The sequence below is a fragment of the Thamnophis sirtalis genome, unplaced genomic scaffold (assembly GCF_051295495.1).
Source record: "Thamnophis sirtalis isolate CommonGarterSnake01/CBP01778 unplaced genomic scaffold, rThaSir2_p1.2 scaffold_2, whole genome shotgun sequence".
NCBI classification, from domain to species: domain Eukaryota; kingdom Metazoa; phylum Chordata; class Lepidosauria; order Squamata; family Natricidae; genus Thamnophis; species Thamnophis sirtalis.
In genome coordinates this window covers 127,299,333-127,317,723 of record NW_028261382.1, presented here as the reverse complement: position 1 = coordinate 127,317,723, position 18,391 = coordinate 127,299,333, and the positions used below count along the sequence as shown (strand labels likewise).

The window sequence follows — 18,391 nt, the reverse complement described above, 5'->3', positions numbered from 1 at the left end:
TTCTTGTAATGGCATGTACAGGTGAAACTCGAAAAATTAGAATATCGTGCAAAAGTTCATTTATTTCAGTAATGCAACTTAAAAGGTGAAACTAATATATGAGATAGAGTCATTACATGCAAAGCAAGATAGTTCAAGCCGTGATTTGTCATAATTATGATGATTATGTCTTATACCAAATCCACAAACCCCAAATCCACAATCTCAGAAAATGAGAATATTGTGAAAAGGTGCAATATTCTAGGCTCAAGGTGTCCCACTCTAATCAGCTAATTAAGCCATAACACCTGCAAAGGGTTCCTGAGCCTTTAAATGGTCTCTTAGTCTTGTTCAGTAAGAATCACAATCATGGGAAAAATTGCTGACCTGACAGTTGTGCAGAAAACAATCATTGACACCCTCCATAAGGAGGGAAAGCCTCAAAAGGTAATTTGCAAAATAAGTTGGATGTTGGATCAAAATAAGTTGGATCCCAAAGTGCTGTATCAAAGTACATTAATAGAAAGTTATGTGGAAGGGGAGAGTATGGAAGAAAAAGGTGCACAAGCAGCAGGGATGACCGCAGCCTGGAGAGGATTGTCAGAAAAAGGCCATTCAAAAGTGTTGGGGACTTTCACAAGGAGAGGACTGAGGCTGGAGTCAGTGCATTGAGAGCCATCACACACAGACAGATCCTGGACATGGACTTCAAATGTTGTATTCCTTTTGTCAAGCCGCTCCTGAACAACAAACGTCAGAAGTGTCTAACCTGGGCTAAAGAAAATCAGACCTGGTCTGTTGTTCAGTGGTCCAAAGTCCTCTTTTCTGATGAGAACAACTTTTGCATCTCATTTGGAAACCAAGGACCCAGAGTATAGAGGAAGAATGGAAAGGAACATGCTGCAAGATGTTTGAAGTCCAGTGTGAAGTTTCCACAGTCTGTGTTGATTTGGGGAGCCATGTCATCTGCTGGTGTTGGTCCACTGTGTTTCATTAAGTCCAGGGTCAACACAGCTATCTACCAGGAGATTTTGGAGTACTTCATGCTTCCTCCGCAGACGAGCTTTATGGGGATACTGACTTCATTTTCCAGCAGGACTTCAAGCACCTGACCGCACTGCCAAAAGCACCAAAACCTGGTTCAATGACTGTGGGATTACTGTGCTTGATTGGCCAGCAAACTCACCTGACCTGAACCCCTATGTGGCATTGCCAAGAGAAAGATGAGAGACATCAGACTGAACAATGCAGACGAGCTGAAGGCTGCTATTGAAGCATCCTGGTCTTCCATAACATCTCAGCAATGCCACAGGCTGACAGGTTCCATGCCATGCTGCATTGAGGCAGTAATTGCTGCAAAAGGGGCCCAAACCAAGTACTGAGTACACATGCATGCTTATACTTTTCAGAGGTCTGATAATGTTCTATGTACAATCCTTGTTTTATTGATTGCATGTAACATTCTAATTTTCTGAGATTGTGGATTTGGGGTTTTCATAAGGTGACCAGACGTCCTGATTCTCGCGGGACAATCATGCTTTCTCACAATTTGTCCCTTGTCCCGGGGCGTTCTTAAAAAGTCCCAATTTTTGTGACCGGACCCGGAAGTAAGCCTGCCCCACCTCCAGCCCTGTATACCCGTCCCAGCCAGCTGGTATTTTGTCCCTTCTGTCTCCCCGTTGCTTAGAAAAGCAACTTTGGGAAGGTTCTTTGCTAGCAGGCAGGTTCTAGGATGCCTGCCGCCACCAAAGGACCTTCCCAGAGTTGCTTTTCTGAGCAACGGGGAGACAGAAGGGACGCAATCTCCTTTCATTCTCCCTCTGCCTCATTCACTCGTTCGGGCAGCAGAGAACGAAAGAAAATTGCATAGCCGAGGACAAAGGAGCCTGCAGCCTCCTTCATTCAAACGTTCAGGCAACGGGGATGGGGGGTGGCTTTCTCGCACGGCTTCTTTCTCTGAAGCCACGCCGGATTCAGCAAACCGGGCAGCGCGTGTCCTTGGGATTGTGCAGCAGCCAAAGATCGCCTGGTTAAAAAGGAGGAAGAGGAGGCTCTGCTAGTCCGGAGCCCATCCGCGGGGGCAGGGATACACACACACACACACACACACACACACAGGGAGGGAGGAGAGACACAGAGAGAGAGACAGAGAGAGACAGACACACACAGAGAATGACAGAGAGAGAGACAGAGGGAGGGAGGGAGATAGAGGCAAAGAGCTACACAGAGAGTGAGCGACAAACAGATACAGAGAGAGACGGGGGAAGAGGGAGAGGGAGGGAGTGTTTATGCACAGAAGGAAGATTTAAACTTCGGAGTGAATCCAGGAAGAGGGAAGAGATGGAGGACTGGCTTTTCGCTCCGATTTCTGAGCCCCCAGCTGTTAGTGATGGAGGAGGAGGACAGCTCATTCTGTGGCGTTTTTAAAAAAGTCCTGTTCTTTTTTTTTAAGCACGAAAGGAAAAATCTGCAAAATGTTCCTTGCAAATATTCCTTGCAAAGCATCATGGTAACAGAGAATGCAAATGAAGGTGCTTATCTCCCCGCCCAGCTCCTTGTATTCAGATCGGAGTCACGCTGAGTCCCATTCAGAGGGCGGAGGGACGCTGTGCTTTTTTTTGTTTTGTTTTACCTATGTTCTTACAACCATGCAAAGGTGGGTTTTGTGCTACAAGGATATTTCTTTTTCTTTCCCTGTCTGCGGTTTCGATTGCAGTTGCAAGGAGTGGGAAGGAGAGGAAGGAAGGAGGGAGGGGGGAAGGAAAAAAAGAAGGGAGGGGGGAGAAGATGGAGGGAGGAAAGATGGAAGGAAGGAGAAGGAGGAAGATGGAAGAAGAAAGGAAGAAAAAGAAGAAGGGAGGGGGAAAAGAGGGAAGGAGGTAGGAAGAAAAGGAGAAGAGAGGGAAAGAGCAGAAAGACAAAGAGGATGAAGTTGATAGGCAAGAGGAAGGAGGAAGGAAGGAAGAAAGAAAAAGGGAGGGAGAGAGGAAAGAAGAAAAGATGGAACTAGAAAGGAAAGAAGGGAGGGAGGAAAGGGGAAGACAGGGAAAGAGCAGAAAGACAGAAGGTGAAGGTAGATAGGAAGAAGGAAGGAAGAAGGAAGAAATAGGAAGGAGGGAAGGTGAAAGGATGGAAGGAGGAAGGAACAGAAGTGAAGAGGAAGAGAGAAATGGAAAGAGCAGAAAGACAGAGAAGGTAGATAGGCAAAAGAAATGAAGCTGAAAGAATGGAAGGAGGAAGGAAGAGAAAAGGAGGAAGGGAGTGAGTGAGGAAAGAAGAGAGGATGGAAGGAGAAAGGAAGGAAGAGAGGGAAAGAGTAGAAGACGGATAAGATGAAGGTAGATAAGCAAGACGAATGAAGGAAGAAGTGAGGTGTCTCGAGGAGGGGGAAAACATTTAGTGACCAAAGTTACAATGGGATTGAAAAAAGTGACTGATGACCATTTTTCACACTTAGCGACAGTTGCGACCATGTTTCACAGCGACCATTGCAGCATCCTCATGATCACGTGATCAAAATTTTGTTTGGCAACAGATTCGTATTTATGATGGTTTCAGTGTCCTGGGGTGACCTTTTGACAAAATATACAATTTTTAATCAACCCCCCCCACGCCCCCATCAATGGTGTCCCTCTTTACCAATCTGAAAATCTGGTCACCTTAGGTTTTCATGAGCTGTAAGCCATAAGCATCACAATTATGACGAATCACAGCTTGAACTATGTTGCTTTGCATGTAATGAGTCTATCTCATATATTAGTTTCACCTTTTAAGTTGCATTACTGAAATAAATGAATTTTTGCACAATATTCTAATTTTTCGAGTTTCACCTGTAAATGAAACAAACAAAATATTAAAAAGTTATGATATTTATGTAGTTACTTAACAAGCACATCTAAATTATATTAAAGTAACCAAAATATCTTTATAATCCCCAAGGCAAGTCATAACTTTTGAACACCTCTAATATTTGGAAATTGAAAGTTGAAAAATTTGACATGCCCCAAATTGCATTCTTGATTACCATAAACTGCATGTTATAGAATGAGAAACTTGTAAATCCATTTACCGTAGCTTCATTGCAGTCTGTGCACTTGACCACATGTTGGTGAAGCTTCCCTTCCAAATGAATTGCTGACTGGCACACACGGCAATTAATTATAGGAATAGCAGCGGCATCTGGGCTAGCAATGGCAGTGTAAGGTGGCGGGAGTTCTGCTATAGAAAGAAAAGACATGTTTGTGACAAAGCATCTAAAAGTCATTCACACAATGAATACAGAACTAATAGCTCATGTGCCCTTGCAGTTAATTCAACCGTCCTTTCATTCAAAGAATCATCCACCTTAATACTCAAGTGCCATTGTTTCAGGATACATTATCTGTAAAAAAAAAAGTCAGAAATTTCCAAGTTGAAATACATATGAATATACAAATAATTTTAAAGAGGAACATTCGATTGAAATCAAAACTTTTCCTGTTGCCATTAATAGATAGTCAATTAGGAAAGAGCCCTGGAAGAATGTTTTTATATATGAGGCCAGAATATTATATGTGCAGAAATGGAAAATTTTGAAATACTCAGAATGGAGTAAAGATTGGTGAAGATGACAGAACTAGGAGAGATGCCAAAATTAACTTGATTAGAGAAGGATTTACATTTATCAGTGCCTGGACATCCCTTATGATTTTTTTGCAGAAAAAAAAAGAAAAATGAACTTGGGATTTATGGGTTTGAAGATTAGAAAGGGTAGCTTATGGAAAGAAAGAACATCCTGATATAGCTTTAGAGAAAAAAGGCAAAATATAAATATAACTGCTGCCCAGAAGTCGACAGCCACTTCTTTATAAGCTTTTCTGAAAAGCTACCATTTGTCAAAAAACATTCAGTACCTGATACCTCTAATAAAATAAACTCCAGGCAATTCTAGTCCTTATTAACAGATATCAAAATTAGAAAAAACAGCTGTATCATACCAGTTTTGCAACTCTGAAGTAACATGTGTCTAAATCTGGGTTTAGATCTGAAATTAATATTCTGCATCAATATCACTTATAGCCCTAGTTTGTATCGAGGACAAAATGATTGCAATGAAAAATGCATTATTTTATCTATTAGTAGAGACAATGCTCAACAAGCACAGTAATTAGCTGGTGGTATACAGAAAAGGACTAACTTGGCTTGCTTCCTTTTAGCCTTGGATTTCAGAAGGTGACATATGCCCAAAGAATCCCTTTGAGCTAAATTTGCAAAATACTTTAAAATTACATATGCCTTTGCACTTTTAAATATGCAAAGAAAGGATTTGGCCCGAGAAGGATGTGTTCCTTACACACACATTCTCCTCTCCAACAGATGGCAGACGAATTTAAACCCAGGCCATCATCCCAATTCTTAGTTTTACAGACTTGCTGAGTTCATTGGATTACTGTTTGCTTTCCTGAGCTGGACTCAAATATTTGCTGGCTCTTTGAAATGTCTATTGATTAAAATTCAAGAAAATCAGTTGGAGATCTTTAATTTCAATCAAATCTTTCCTGGTTTGTACATATGACAACTGTGTCCAACAGTTCCATCAAGCAAAATTTGAGGAGCTCCGTTAAGGTCCCTTTCTTTCTTTGACTCAGATAGGAAATAATAGTTTCATTTTGGGAAAAGAGTGTAAAGAAACAAAAATGTTCTCTTAGCACATTGCCCTGCCATTTCCCTCACTCTGCTTTGTTTTTAGTAATTTTTCCCCCAACTGTAGATACATCTAGAATTTAAGAAAGCATTCTGAACTGCAATAAAGATTTGCCATCATGGAAGTGAGGACTTGGTCAGACATGAAATGTTACACAAGATTTTTTCCTCTTCTCTGTTCACTTGTGCGTGTACACATGGATGAACTTCATATAGTCTTGCTCTCTCACATACTCACACATATCTTCCATTACAAGCACCGTCGGTGTTGAAATATCAGACTTTTTGAGTAAAGGGCAAAGCTATCAACATCTGAGCTCTGGTGCTTATAAACTGAGCCAGTTTGAAATAATTAAAAACGGTTAATTTTAAAAATGACAAGTTGGAAGGCCTTAGCTCAGACAGAAAGCTGCTGGCTCCTTCTCATCTACTGCTACAATTTTAAAAATGACAAGTCAGAAGGCCTTAGCTCGCACAGAAAGCTGCTGACTCCATCTCATCTACTGCTACAAGATATAAAGAATGCCATTGAAAACAACAGTTTCACTTGGTTTTATGACTCAAAGGCAGATTATAAACCCAAGCATAGGATTAGTTCAAAAGTAAGGAATCTTGTGACCATCATTTAAAGAGGAAATAAACTTTTGAGAGGCTCCTAAGTTAGTAGCATTTCAAAGGAATTCCCTGGGATAAACCAATAAACGTAAGTTACTCCGTTTCCAGTATTTATACATCAAGATTTGTCCCTACATTGCAAAATATTTACACTGTCAGACAATACATAGTACTAGCAGCTGTGGAAATGTTTATTCCTATTTCCCAGTCATTTCCAAAAGGCCTTATTTCCGCAAGTCTCATGTGTCCTTAGAGCAATAAGCTTCAAGCTATCTTCCTAGTACTGGTGTATGCACAGATTTATAGCCCCTTCTTGACGTCAGTCACATTTCCAGAAATAAATGGAGAATTCAGTGAAGGAAAAGAAAAACAGAACTTCTTCTAGCCTTTAGACCTTAGAGCCAAGAAAGCATGTGGAACACTTTCATGATCACAAGTCAAGGAGAGTAGAGTCTTATTCAGCACTTCAAGACTTATGGAAGATTTGCTGTTATAAAACTTATATTCTCTTTGGCTTCACACTCACAAAAGCCAACATTGATCCATAGAATATCACACCTATTTCCACTTAAACTTTCCTTTCCCATGAAGATTTGCTCTAGTCAGACACAATACAGGTAATCATTAACTTACCACCACAATTGCTAAGTGTATATAGCTTTAAGTCAGTGTTTCTAAGCCTTGGCAACTTGAAGATGTCCGGACTTCAACTCCCAGAATTCCCCAGCCAGCTGGCTGGGGAATTCTGGGAGTTGAAGTCCGGACATCTTCAAGTTGCCAAGGTTGAGAAACACTGCTTTAAGTGGAAATCCTACATGACTACCAGTAGCAAAGAAAAAGCAATATTAGTATATTGCTTAGTGAGAAATTTGTTAAGTGAGTTTTGCCCCATTTTATGACTTTTCTTTCCCCATTTGTTACGTGACTCACAGCAGTTGTTAAAAGAGTAAAATGGTTGTTAAGTGAATCTGGTTTCCCCATTGACTTTGCTTGTCTGAAGGTTGCAAAATGTGATCACATGAACCCAGGACACTGCAATCATCACAACTGAGTCAGCTGCTCAAGCATCCAAATGTCAATCATCTGACCATGGGGATGCTGCAATTGTCAGAAGTGAGGAAAATGTCATAAGTCACTTTTTTCACTGCTGTTGCAACTTCAAATAGTTACTAAGTGAACTGTGGTAAGTTGAGGACGAACTGTATATTCAACACAATCCATTGCTCTGCAACTGGAAAAGACAAAGGAAGATTTGGTTTTGCTGCTTTGTATTAGAAAGATGCCAGTTGTTGTTAATGCAGCTGAAGAAAAACCTACCCCCCCTTGTCTAGACCTTGAATCCTAATCATCAAGAGGAAAATGGAAATAAAGTATGGGGGAAATGGACAGGAAAAACCACAGCTGCTATACTTCCAATTTTAGTTGGAGAGTTCCATCCATCAGGTGCATCAAGACAGAATATAAAAAAAATGACAGGATTTGTGACTCCACTGGGCAAATGACACAATTATGTACTTGGATCATAGCATATGTAGCAAAAACCTAAGTTCTATTATTTGCATGACAGTCATGATGCTCATGTCAACATCACTCCTCCACCCACACACACATGTAGGCTTTCCCCATATGGATACCCTTTGTGTCCGATTCTCAAATGTGCCAAATCCATATCAATGGTTACTTCTCTGCCAACAACCTAATCTGTTTGAATAATTAAGTGGAAATCCTACATGACTACCAGTAGCAAAGAAACCGTATTTTTCCCTCAACTAGCATAGCCCCTGCAATCATTCTTTTAAACCTCTTAATGTCTTGGGGGTCCCTTAACAGCACTGCTTCAATTAACCCTTAAATGCATTATGAGAAAATTGACGGGAACTTGAGTGCAGGGAGGAACAGTCATATCAGTGAGCAGGTGCTTTGGGCAGCTGCAGATGGCACCCCCTTCAGCAAAATGAGAGGAGGAGAGGAAATTGGAGCTGCCTGGTTTCCATCTGGAAGGATGGCGGAATGACTACATTGTTCTTGCCCCTTCTGGGATGCATGAGGGAGGATCCTGCTCTTCCTGCCTCCATTGCCTTTGCATTAAACACACTATGAAATAATGTTATCAAGAGCCTACAACAGGGATGACAATGTCTATGACACAGGCGTCAACAGTGACACCTACAATGTTTCGGGTGACCTACCAGCATTCACCAACACCCAACAACACTTATTCCCGAAAACACAACCCATTTTTGCACAATTTGAGGAGGGTGCATGAGAATGGGCTGTGGGTTCTCATGCAACCTCCAGACAACCCCCTCCAAAGTCATGTGAAACAGCTGTGCTCTCACATAACCGCTGGAGTTTAGGAGGCTCCAGAGGCCACGGAAGAGCATTCTACAAAGATGCTTCAAGAAACAAGGTCTCATAAGACCCAGAGCTTTCTTGGGTAGGTCCCAGGGACCTGTCAATAGAAGGAGATCAAAACCTGAACACATGATTGGATTGTACATTTTATAAAATAAAATAATATGTACGGTAAACAATTGTTTCTCTCTTGTTTTGGAGCGGGCATTGTGACATGCCAGCAAAATCAACGGAGGCATTTTCTGAATCTTTGGCATGCTAAGCCCAAAAGGTTTGCTATCACAGACCGACAATCATTGCTTAAAGCTGCTATATTTCACCTCATCCACCAAAAATGTAAAATAAATGGCCTAGGAAATAGCTTAATCTGCCTCCCATAATCTTCCCATTTGAGATTTCTGGAACTCAACAATTGGCAAAAATGGATACTATTTTCTATTGTAGATTGTAGATTTAATTTATTTGTATGCCGCCCTTCTCCGGGAGGGACTCAGGGCGGCGAACAACTCAAAAGGGGAAAGGGGATACAAAAACAATACACGTAATTAAAATACACAAGAGTCATACAGCCATACAAGTCGAGAGGGGAGGGGAACTCATCAACCCCAGGCCTGCCGGCACAGCCAGGTTTTGACGGCTTTCCGGAAGGCCTAGAGAGGGGTGAGGGTCCGAATCTCTGCGGGGAGTTCATTCCAAAGGGCCGGAGCTGCAACAGAGAAGGCCCTCCCGCGGGTGGTAGCCAGATGGCATTGGCTGGTAGACGGAACCCGGAGGAGGCCGACCCTGTGCGATCTAACGGGTCTGTGGGAGGTAATTGGCAGCAGGCGGTCTCTCAAGTACCCAGGTCCAATACCATGAAGGGCTTTATAAGTTACGACTAGCACTTTGAAGCGTATCCGGAGACCGATCGGTAACCAGTGCAGCTCGCGGAGGATAGGTGTAACGTGGATGTACCGAGGTGCACCCACAATCGCTCGCGCGGCTGCATTCTGGACGAGTTGTAGTCTCCGAATGCTCTTCAAAGGCTGCCCCATGTAGAGCGCATTGCAGTAGTCCAGTCTTGAGGTCACGAGGGCATGAGTGACTGTCGCAAGTGTTCAGGTAGGGGCGCAACTGGTGCACCAGGCGAACCTGGGCAAATGCCCCCCTGGTCACAGCCGACAGGTGATGTTCTAAGGTCAGCTGTGGGTCCAGGAGGACTCCCAAGTTGCGTGCCCTGTCTGAGGGGCGTAAATTTTCACCCCCCAGCCTGAGTGATGGAATACTGGCCAAATTCTTGGGAGGGAAACACAACAGCCACTCGGTCTTGTCTGGATTGAGTACAAGCTTGTTAACTCCCATCCAGACCCTGACAGCCTCCAGGCACTGGCACATCATGTCAACCGCTTCACTGAGTTGGCACGGGGTGGACAGATACAACTGAGTATCGTCCGCATATTGATGGTATTTTATCCCGTGCCGTCGAATGATCTCACCCAGTGGCTTCATGTAGATATTGAACAGAAGGGCAGATAGGACCGAACCCTGAGGAACCCCATATTTCAGGGGCTAGGGGTCGACCTCTCTCCCCCAACTAACACCGACTGCGACCTGTCCGAGAGGTAGGAGGAGAACCACCGAAAAACGGTGCTGCCCACTCCCACCTCTCGTAACCGTCGCAGAAGGATACTATGGTCGATGGTATCGAAGGCCGCTGAGAGGTCAAGGAGCACTAGGATGGAATAACCTCCATCCCTGGCTCTCCAGAGATCATCGGTCAGTGCGACCAAAGTGGTGTTCTAGGGCAATGGTTGTCAACCTGTGGGTCAGGACTCCTTTGGGGGTCGAACGACCCTTTCACCGGGGTTGCCGAAGTCCATCGGAAAACACGTATTTTCGATGGTCTTAGGAACCGAGACACCAATTTTATGGTTGGGGGTCACCACAACATGAGGAACTGTATTAAAGGGTCGCGGCATTGGGAAAGTTGAGAACCACTGTTCTAGAGGAACATATGCATGAAATGCAAGTTAAATCTCTAAACAAGATTTATTCCTAAACTAGATTTATTCATTACTTTTAAGAAACCCAAGAATATTTGATCCTGCTCACACACATATTCTATCATGTCTACTTTGCATCATTATTCCAGTCATTATGAATTTTCTACCGCCACCCTAAATCAGCAGTAGCAACCACCAAAAGTGGTCCAAAATAATGAATCCATCTCTGAAAAGCAAAGGGATATTTTCATAGTGAAATATTGAGCTTCATATACAGTATGTAAGCATTCCAAGTACATGAATGTAAAAGCAAGCAAAATAAAAAGTGGTTTTACAGGAAAAATGACAGTGACACAAATATTATGAAGTGAAAATATTTAAAAATATTTATCTCTAGATAACTCCCCCCCCCCAACAAAGACACGCTCTGTTTGCCCTTAAAACCTGCCTTTTTCTCCAGGGATTAGGCTTCAGTGGAGTGAGGTGTGTCCCCTTTTGGTTGTTTTTACTGTTGTGTTCCTTCACCATTTTGTATTTGGAATTTATATTGTATATAGCACATATTCACATATTAATTATGTGAATCTTTTGTTTTTCTGATGTACACATCTAGTCACATTGTTTGCCTTATAAATCCAGTACAGTAAATTGATCAATAAAACAAATATATGATATACAGTATATCTATACAATGCCCATACTTGGGAATAAATCCAAGAACTACAATGCCTTTCCAGGGATATTTTGACCAAAGGAAATTAACCCAGTAAACCCAGCCTTTTGCACTTTCAATTGTTCTTAGATTTCAGGCTAGACACAGCAATAAATCTCAGTGCTCCAAAAACTTAACCCCTGAAAGTGCAGGAACTAAGTAACAGAAGAAGCTTCTTCACAGATTTGATCCTGCTAGATATATTGCTTTACAAGGGTAAAGATTCATTCTCTGAGTTGTGGGTTGATTTAAGAATGTTTTGTTACCAGATTAAGTCACATCTTCAGTTTTTCCAAGATGTTATCTAGCCTGGTGATGAAACGTTTGGAAACCAACCCACAAACTCAGAGAATGAACCTTCCTACATCCGAGCTACAGATATTTGCCATTGTCGCATATTGTTTTATTGCAGATAAGAAAGTAGTGGTATCTACCCAGGAAATCGGCTTACCTCAGAAGGTAGGAATCAAGGTATTTTCCTCCTACTTTTCAATTCTAGAGACTATCTCAGTACTTCTTAACTTCAGTGCCTTTAAGATTGTGGATTTCAGCTTCCACAATTTCCCTGCTTGTGTAGGTTGTCTGTGCAATTTTAGGAGTTGAAGTCCACACATATCTTAAAGGTGCCAAGGATGAGAAACAATGGACTGTCTGACTGTTTCCTGGTCTGCCTCACCAGGGTCAGCACTTACATAGATTCAATGATGCACCAACTATATGATACCACTACCAGCTGTGGCTATTGTGCTTAATAAATACAAATACTTCATAGTGAGATCTGTAGATCATTGAATGTGCACGAAAACTATAGTTTTTCGGTTCCACCACAAAAGCGCGTAGGACAAAATCGCGCTCGACAAAAGCGCGCTGTGACGTCATCACAGCGCGACGAAAAAGTTCGAAAAAATGTAAAAATAAAGCTAAAACCTTCCCCTAACCCCCCCAAACCTAACCCTAAACCTAACCCTAAACCTAACTCTTAACCTAACCCTAAACCTAACCCTAAACCTAACCGTTAAAGTAACGAAAAACCTAACGCTAACCCTTAACCTAACCCTAATGCTAACGCTAACGCTAACGCTCTAAAGCTAACCCTAACCCTTAACCTAACCCTAACCCTAAACCTAACCCTTACCTTTATGTGAATCGGCTTGTTTTAATTTAATTTTTATTAATTTTTATTTGAATTTTTCGATCAGGAGATAGGCTTCAGGTTACTCATAGCTTATGTAGGAGTGCATCTGTGGAAAAATATTTGGCAACTTTCACCTTCCTTGACATTTAAATTTTAAGGGTAGATTACTGTTTCTTTATACCGTTAGTCAAGCCTGATAAATTAAGCTACACTTACAATTAGAGCAGTGATCACAATATTCCATAGCATCTGTTAACACACAGGTAAAAAAACTGAAGTAGCCAGCCTTAAAAAAAACAATACATAGCTAAAGTGCAAGCTGGCCCTCGGCTATGCAAGAGGTAGGGTGTGCTTCAACGCAGACATAATTTCAAAGAATAATCCACCAATGTGCCTGCCTATAGGATCAGTACAGAAACTAAAGAGACAGAAACCATATCACCCAGTGACCTGATAAATAATGTTGTATCCTTGCCAAGAATATCTTCTCAGTGATTTTGATCACTGGCTTTAATCTCTACTGCCCAGCAAATGATTTAAAGATTGCTTCGTGCTGATTACCGTGGGGAACAACAAAAAGTCATCTGGACAGCCATCAACCATATCTTTTTTTAGCTCTTTTAAGTAAGCCAACAGTGTCTGGATTCACAAAAAGCATTAAGCCAACAAGTGTGTTTAGCAGGATACAGTGGCTAGATGAGGCTAACATATTAAGCCAGGGGTCTCAAATTCTATGGCCAGATCTGGCCAATGGTGTGCTTAGATCTGGCCTACGGAGCTGCCCTGGAAACAGTGAAGGACCGACCTGCGGTGTCTCTGCCCACAAAATGGAGCTGGGGGGGGGGGGGGGCTCCCAGGTTCCATTTTCAGTTGTGACAGCCTCCTGCACCCTCTTCCAGTGAAACAGAGCCTGAGGAGGCTGTCACGGCTGAAAACGGAACCTTGATGAGTGATATCAAACTGGCCACACCCATGCACATCCTGGCCACACAAACACGCCCCCCTGAGGTCAAACACAATTCTGATGTGGCCCTCAATGAAATCGAGTTTGGCACCCCTGTATTAAGCCACACCCAAACACATTACAGTAATGATCTCATTGTCAGCCCTTCATGATAGACCAGGCCAACAAACAGACCCTGTTGGGATTTCAGGAAAGCTCTTTATTGTACTTAGGTAAAATAGCGCAGTCTTGAAAGCCTGTCTAAGATCCCTCTCTATCCAGCTTATACTAAACAAAATAAAGGGGGAATTATTTAGAGTTTCTTTCTCATTCTTTCTTTTTCTGGACTATGTAATCTTTTCTACAAATCCCCCTTAACAATTGGCTCATTCCTGAAGGTCAACCCTACATTCCTTCATACTTAGCCACCAAATCTACTCAGTGCTAAGGCTGTATGAAGTTTCAAATGTTAATTTGAAGGTGTTTTGACTGAATAATTTCTTCAAATTAAAATGAATCAAATATAGTATGACTCAAATAACCTGAAGGATTTCTGCCCGTGCATTGTTTCACTGAACTGAATTTTATCAAACTAGTTTGATGATTTCAACCAACTTCATTCTTCAAATAAAATCCAAATAAAATAAAAAGTTCAAGCTGGGCCAATGATTCACACTGTAATCTGCTCAATCCACAAAACCCTATTAGTAGGTCCCATTCTCATGGTACGATACCTGTAGCTATCAGCAGGATCTCTATTTGAACAAAAGAAAGCCTTGAACACTATTACAAGGCAGAACTAATTATAGCTACAACATCATATGAAAAGAGACAATGGATTGACATTTATTTGTCCATTTCCACACACTTTCATTACAATATTAGCAATCCCATTATTGGAGCACACCAAGATAATGCTGCTACAATTAAAGCAAGTTCCAAATAACTAGAAATAATTACAGAAAAAGCATGGCTTCAGCCAAGATGTTGTCAAGCAAAGGAAGTACTAGAACTTCCTGCAAGAATTCCTACATTTTATTTTAGCAGATTTCAATTATTGCTTTTAATGAATTGTCTTGGTCTTAAAAAAATATCATCCATCCAGAACCAAGAAATATGCTTCCGCTGTGCCTGCCTTTTGGAATGGGGTTTCCAACATTTCCCCCCCCCAGATCTTTAACAATCTTTATTGTTCATCTTTTATTCATTTTATTATAACTTCTTTGATGATATGAACTGTTCATAGTTGAGAGTTGGGTAGCCTACAAGATGATGATCATCATCTGAGCTGGAAACTGAGAACTATGCATTACAGGCCTTGTAAACCAGTTCCAGAAGAAATGGGTCCGAGTTTTATTAGAAAGAACATTTTCCGTGCTACCAGGGAAGGGTTTACCTTCTTGTTTGTATTTTCCTTCGAGTTCTACCCTCTGCTCAGTTTCTCAAATAATGAACTTTTGCTCTGTAAATATTCCCCAATGTGGATTCATCTTTGTGTTATGACAATAAATAAAAAGCTCTGACCAATAATTAATCATTATCAGCCTTTGCTTCTAGAGAGGTCAGGACATTTTGATCTTTCTTGCCAGGGGAAACACATGGGCAAAGTCACATGGATTGCAACAAGCAAAGGCTTTTTGTAGCTTTCTACAGTCTTTCTGGGCTGTGGAATATATTAAGCCAAGGCAAAAAAAAAAAGTTGAAGCAAAACTGGTTACGAAAATCAAAAATGGAGCAACATCAAAGAAGAAGAAAAAGAGATAATCCTCTTAGAGCATTCCAAGATTATGTAGGCTTCCCTCAAAAGGCTCATGCGGTTTTATATTTCTGGTCTCAGTTCCCAATTCCAAGAAGAGAAGCATGAAAGCTTCTGGGAGTAAGATATGGCTTCTATCTAGTCTTTTTCCTTCTTTCCTTCCTTCCTTCCTTCTCCTTTTTATTCTGATCATTCCCGACATGATCAACTCTTTTTGCTCTGCTAAAATGCATTTTTCTGATTTGTTGTGTTGTAGAATACCAGAGCATGTGATAAATTTATGATTTGTTGTATGCAGGTAGTCCTTGACTTACAACTATTTGTTCAGTGACCATTCAAAGTTACAACAGCATTGAAAAAACTTACAACCATTGCAGTATCCTTATAGTCAGCGGATCAAAATTTGGTCGCTTGGCAACTGGGACATGTTTATAATAGTTGTAGCATCCTGGGGTCATGTGATCATCATTCACAACCTTCCCAGAGTGCTTCTGGAAAGCACAGTCAATGGGAGAAGTCTGATTCCCTTAAGCCTGATTGACTTAACAACCATCTTGTTTAACAATGGAAATTCTGATCCCAACTGTTGTTGTAAGTCAAGGACAACAATGAAACCTGGTCATTGGGCTCATGGGTAACTTCAACTGCTCGTAGTTTACAACTAACTAATATGGAGGAACAAGGGACGCAGTGACTCAGTGGCTAAGATGCTGACCTTGTCAATCAGGCAGGTTGCCATTTCGGTGGTTCAAATTCCTAGTGCTGCGTAACGGACTGAGCTCCCTGAGCTCCCGTTACTTGTCCCAGCTTCTGCCAATCTAGCAGTTTGAAAACATGTAAAAATGCAAGTAGAAAAATAGGAACCACCTTTGGTGGGAAGATAACAGCTTTTCGTGCGCCTCTGGCGTTTAGTCATGCCGGCCACATGACCACATAAACTTTTTCGGACAGTGCTGGCTCTTCGGCTTTGAAACTGAGATGAGCACTACCCCCTAGAGTTGTGAACAACTAGCACATATGTGCGAAGGGAACCTTTGCCTTTACCTTAATATGGAGGAACCCACTTAAGAGCAATACACCAAATTCATGCTGTGAGCCAATCTCATCTTTATAAAGGGGCACTGACTAGAGAAGGGAATAGGTGTGAGTGTACTATATTAGCCCTTATACCCTTTTATTCCCTATCACTTTTACATACGATCACCAAGTATGATCAATTACTACAGTACCAGCAGCAGAGGACAATCTTTGAAGAAAGAAAACAGACTCCTTTGTACTCTAAGGCAGGGGTCACCAACCTTTCGGACCACAGGGACCACTAAATTCATAATTTTAAATCCTGCGGAATAGAAATATCTTTGAAAAAAGATAAACAGTGTTTAGTGCAATATAAAAAATGCAAATAATTTTTCTGCAGAACACCAAAATTTTCTCTCGTACCACCAGTTGGTGATCACTGCCCAAAGGAGTTTTAGGGGCCTATGGGGAGTTTTGCCTTGGGGACCCCAGATCCCAGGAACCCCCCCCCCCCGTAACTGAGCATTGCAATAATACTGAAACAGTCTGGTTTAGAAAGCCGCTTACTACAAATACTCCCACGTTAAAAGGCACGCCCCCAACCGTGTGAAGGCTTTCAAACACCCTCTTAATCTTCTCCAGCCCCCGGGATTCAGCTTTTCTGCTTCTTACCGTGCGGGTCGCAAAGCAAGCAACCCCCTCCCCGCACAAACACACACCCTCCACCCGCTCTCTTCTGTGGTATCTCGCCAGAAGCCGGGTGGGGGGGAAAGGGGGGGGACGTATTATTTACGCACACATACGCCAATTCTTGGCCACTGCGTACCTGTCCTTGCTTTCTCAAGAGAAGCCCCTGATTCAGCAGAATTGGGGAGGGGGAGGGGGAAGCTATGCAAACGGGAAGAGGCTCGGGAGCATCAGCCTTGCCTCAAGGACACCGGAGTCCTGTCCGCAGCAAAGGCGTCCCCGCCCCCTTTCAAGCCAATGCACCCCCCCCCCCAGCTCCGATCCCCAATTCTTCCCCCGCCATCAACAAAGCAGGCAGGGATGCTGGGGGAGGGCGAAGAGAGACGCACGCGCACCCCTCCTGCCCCCCAAATTCACTATCCAGCCGTCCTAAGCCGGGAAGTAACACGAACCCCCCCCCCGGAGACGGTTCGTTTCCCCATCCCCGAAACAGACCCACCGAATTATTCCCCCTACCCCACCCCAAGCGCGTCCACTAATCTCCCCACCAGTCCATCCACCCCTCCGGTCTTATTCCTCATCCCCCTCGAACTTGGCACCGATGCCGGGAAAGGGAGTTTGTGGCCAACGTGCCGGGCAAGGCAGGAAAAAAACCCGCGGCGAGGATGGAAGGGGATGGGGGGGGGGAGATAAGCAGGCTTCGCTTTACCTCTCGGACTGCTGTCCGGGAAATACGGCGGGGCCGTCGGAGTCACATTGCCCGAGCCGGGCGCTGACAGCAGCGGGGACCGTTCGTCCATCCCGTCAGCAGCCATGAAACCTCGCACTAAACGGGGGGAGCCAAGGGAAGAAGAGGCCGGACTGCCTCTCAGCCCCGCTGCGCCAGTGTGCGCGTCGGCAGGCAGCGGAGAGCGGGGGAGGGAAGGCGCCGGGCGGAGCGCTGTCCAAAGGGGAGGGCTGGGGAAAGGCCTGCTCGCCCGCCTGCCGGCTTGGAAGGTATAAGTTAATCAATGAAAAGGGGGGGGGGCGACTCCGAGGAGGACTCGCTCCCGCCGCGCTTCAATGGCTTGAAGTTGGGAGGGAGAGAGGAGGACGAGGATGCTGTACGCACTTTAGAGAAATATGGCCCTGGCCCAGTGCCTGCCCGGATCTCCAGCACGCATTTGCTGGATTGCTTTTAATCAGGAAGCACATTATTATGCTTGGTCGCCTAGTGAGCCAGATGTTTAGACAGGGATTTTAATTCACCTATCCAGCTCTCCTCAAGGATCTGGGATAGGCAGATGTTGCTGCTTGGTGGTGTTAAAAATGTGGTCACTGTTCCAAGGACAGGATAGTCCTCTACTTAATAGCAGGACTGAGCCCATAATAATGTATGTTGCTAAGTGAGAAATTTGTTGAGTTTTGCCCCATTTTACGACTTTTCTTGCCACAGTTGTTAAATGAATCACTGCAGTTGTTAAAATAGAATAGAATATAGAATAGAACATAGAATAGAAAAGAAAAGAATAACAGAGTTGGAAGGGAC

The 18,391-nt window shown here is 43.0% G+C and overlaps 1 protein-coding gene across 2 annotated transcripts in view; it reads right to left on the bottom strand.

Annotated features, from left to right (window-relative positions):
* The window catches only part of PIP4P2 (phosphatidylinositol-4,5-bisphosphate 4-phosphatase 2), a 32,349-nt gene extending 14,583 nt beyond the window's left edge, over positions 1-17,766 (bottom strand). Inside the window, exons 1-2 of one of the 2 annotated variants that reach the window (XM_087706876.1) lie at positions 17,573-17,766; positions 4,049-4,197 (exon numbers count right to left, since the gene is read on the bottom strand). In XM_087706876.1, the coding sequence (XP_087563002.1) occupies positions 4,049-4,197; positions 17,573-17,678 (255 nt within the window). In that variant the 5' untranslated portion in view covers positions 17,679-17,766. The remainder of the gene's footprint in view (positions 1-4,048; positions 4,198-17,572) is intronic. The other variant, XM_087706877.1, reaches the window with a different exon arrangement.
* Positions 17,767-18,391: the final 625 nt, after the last annotated feature.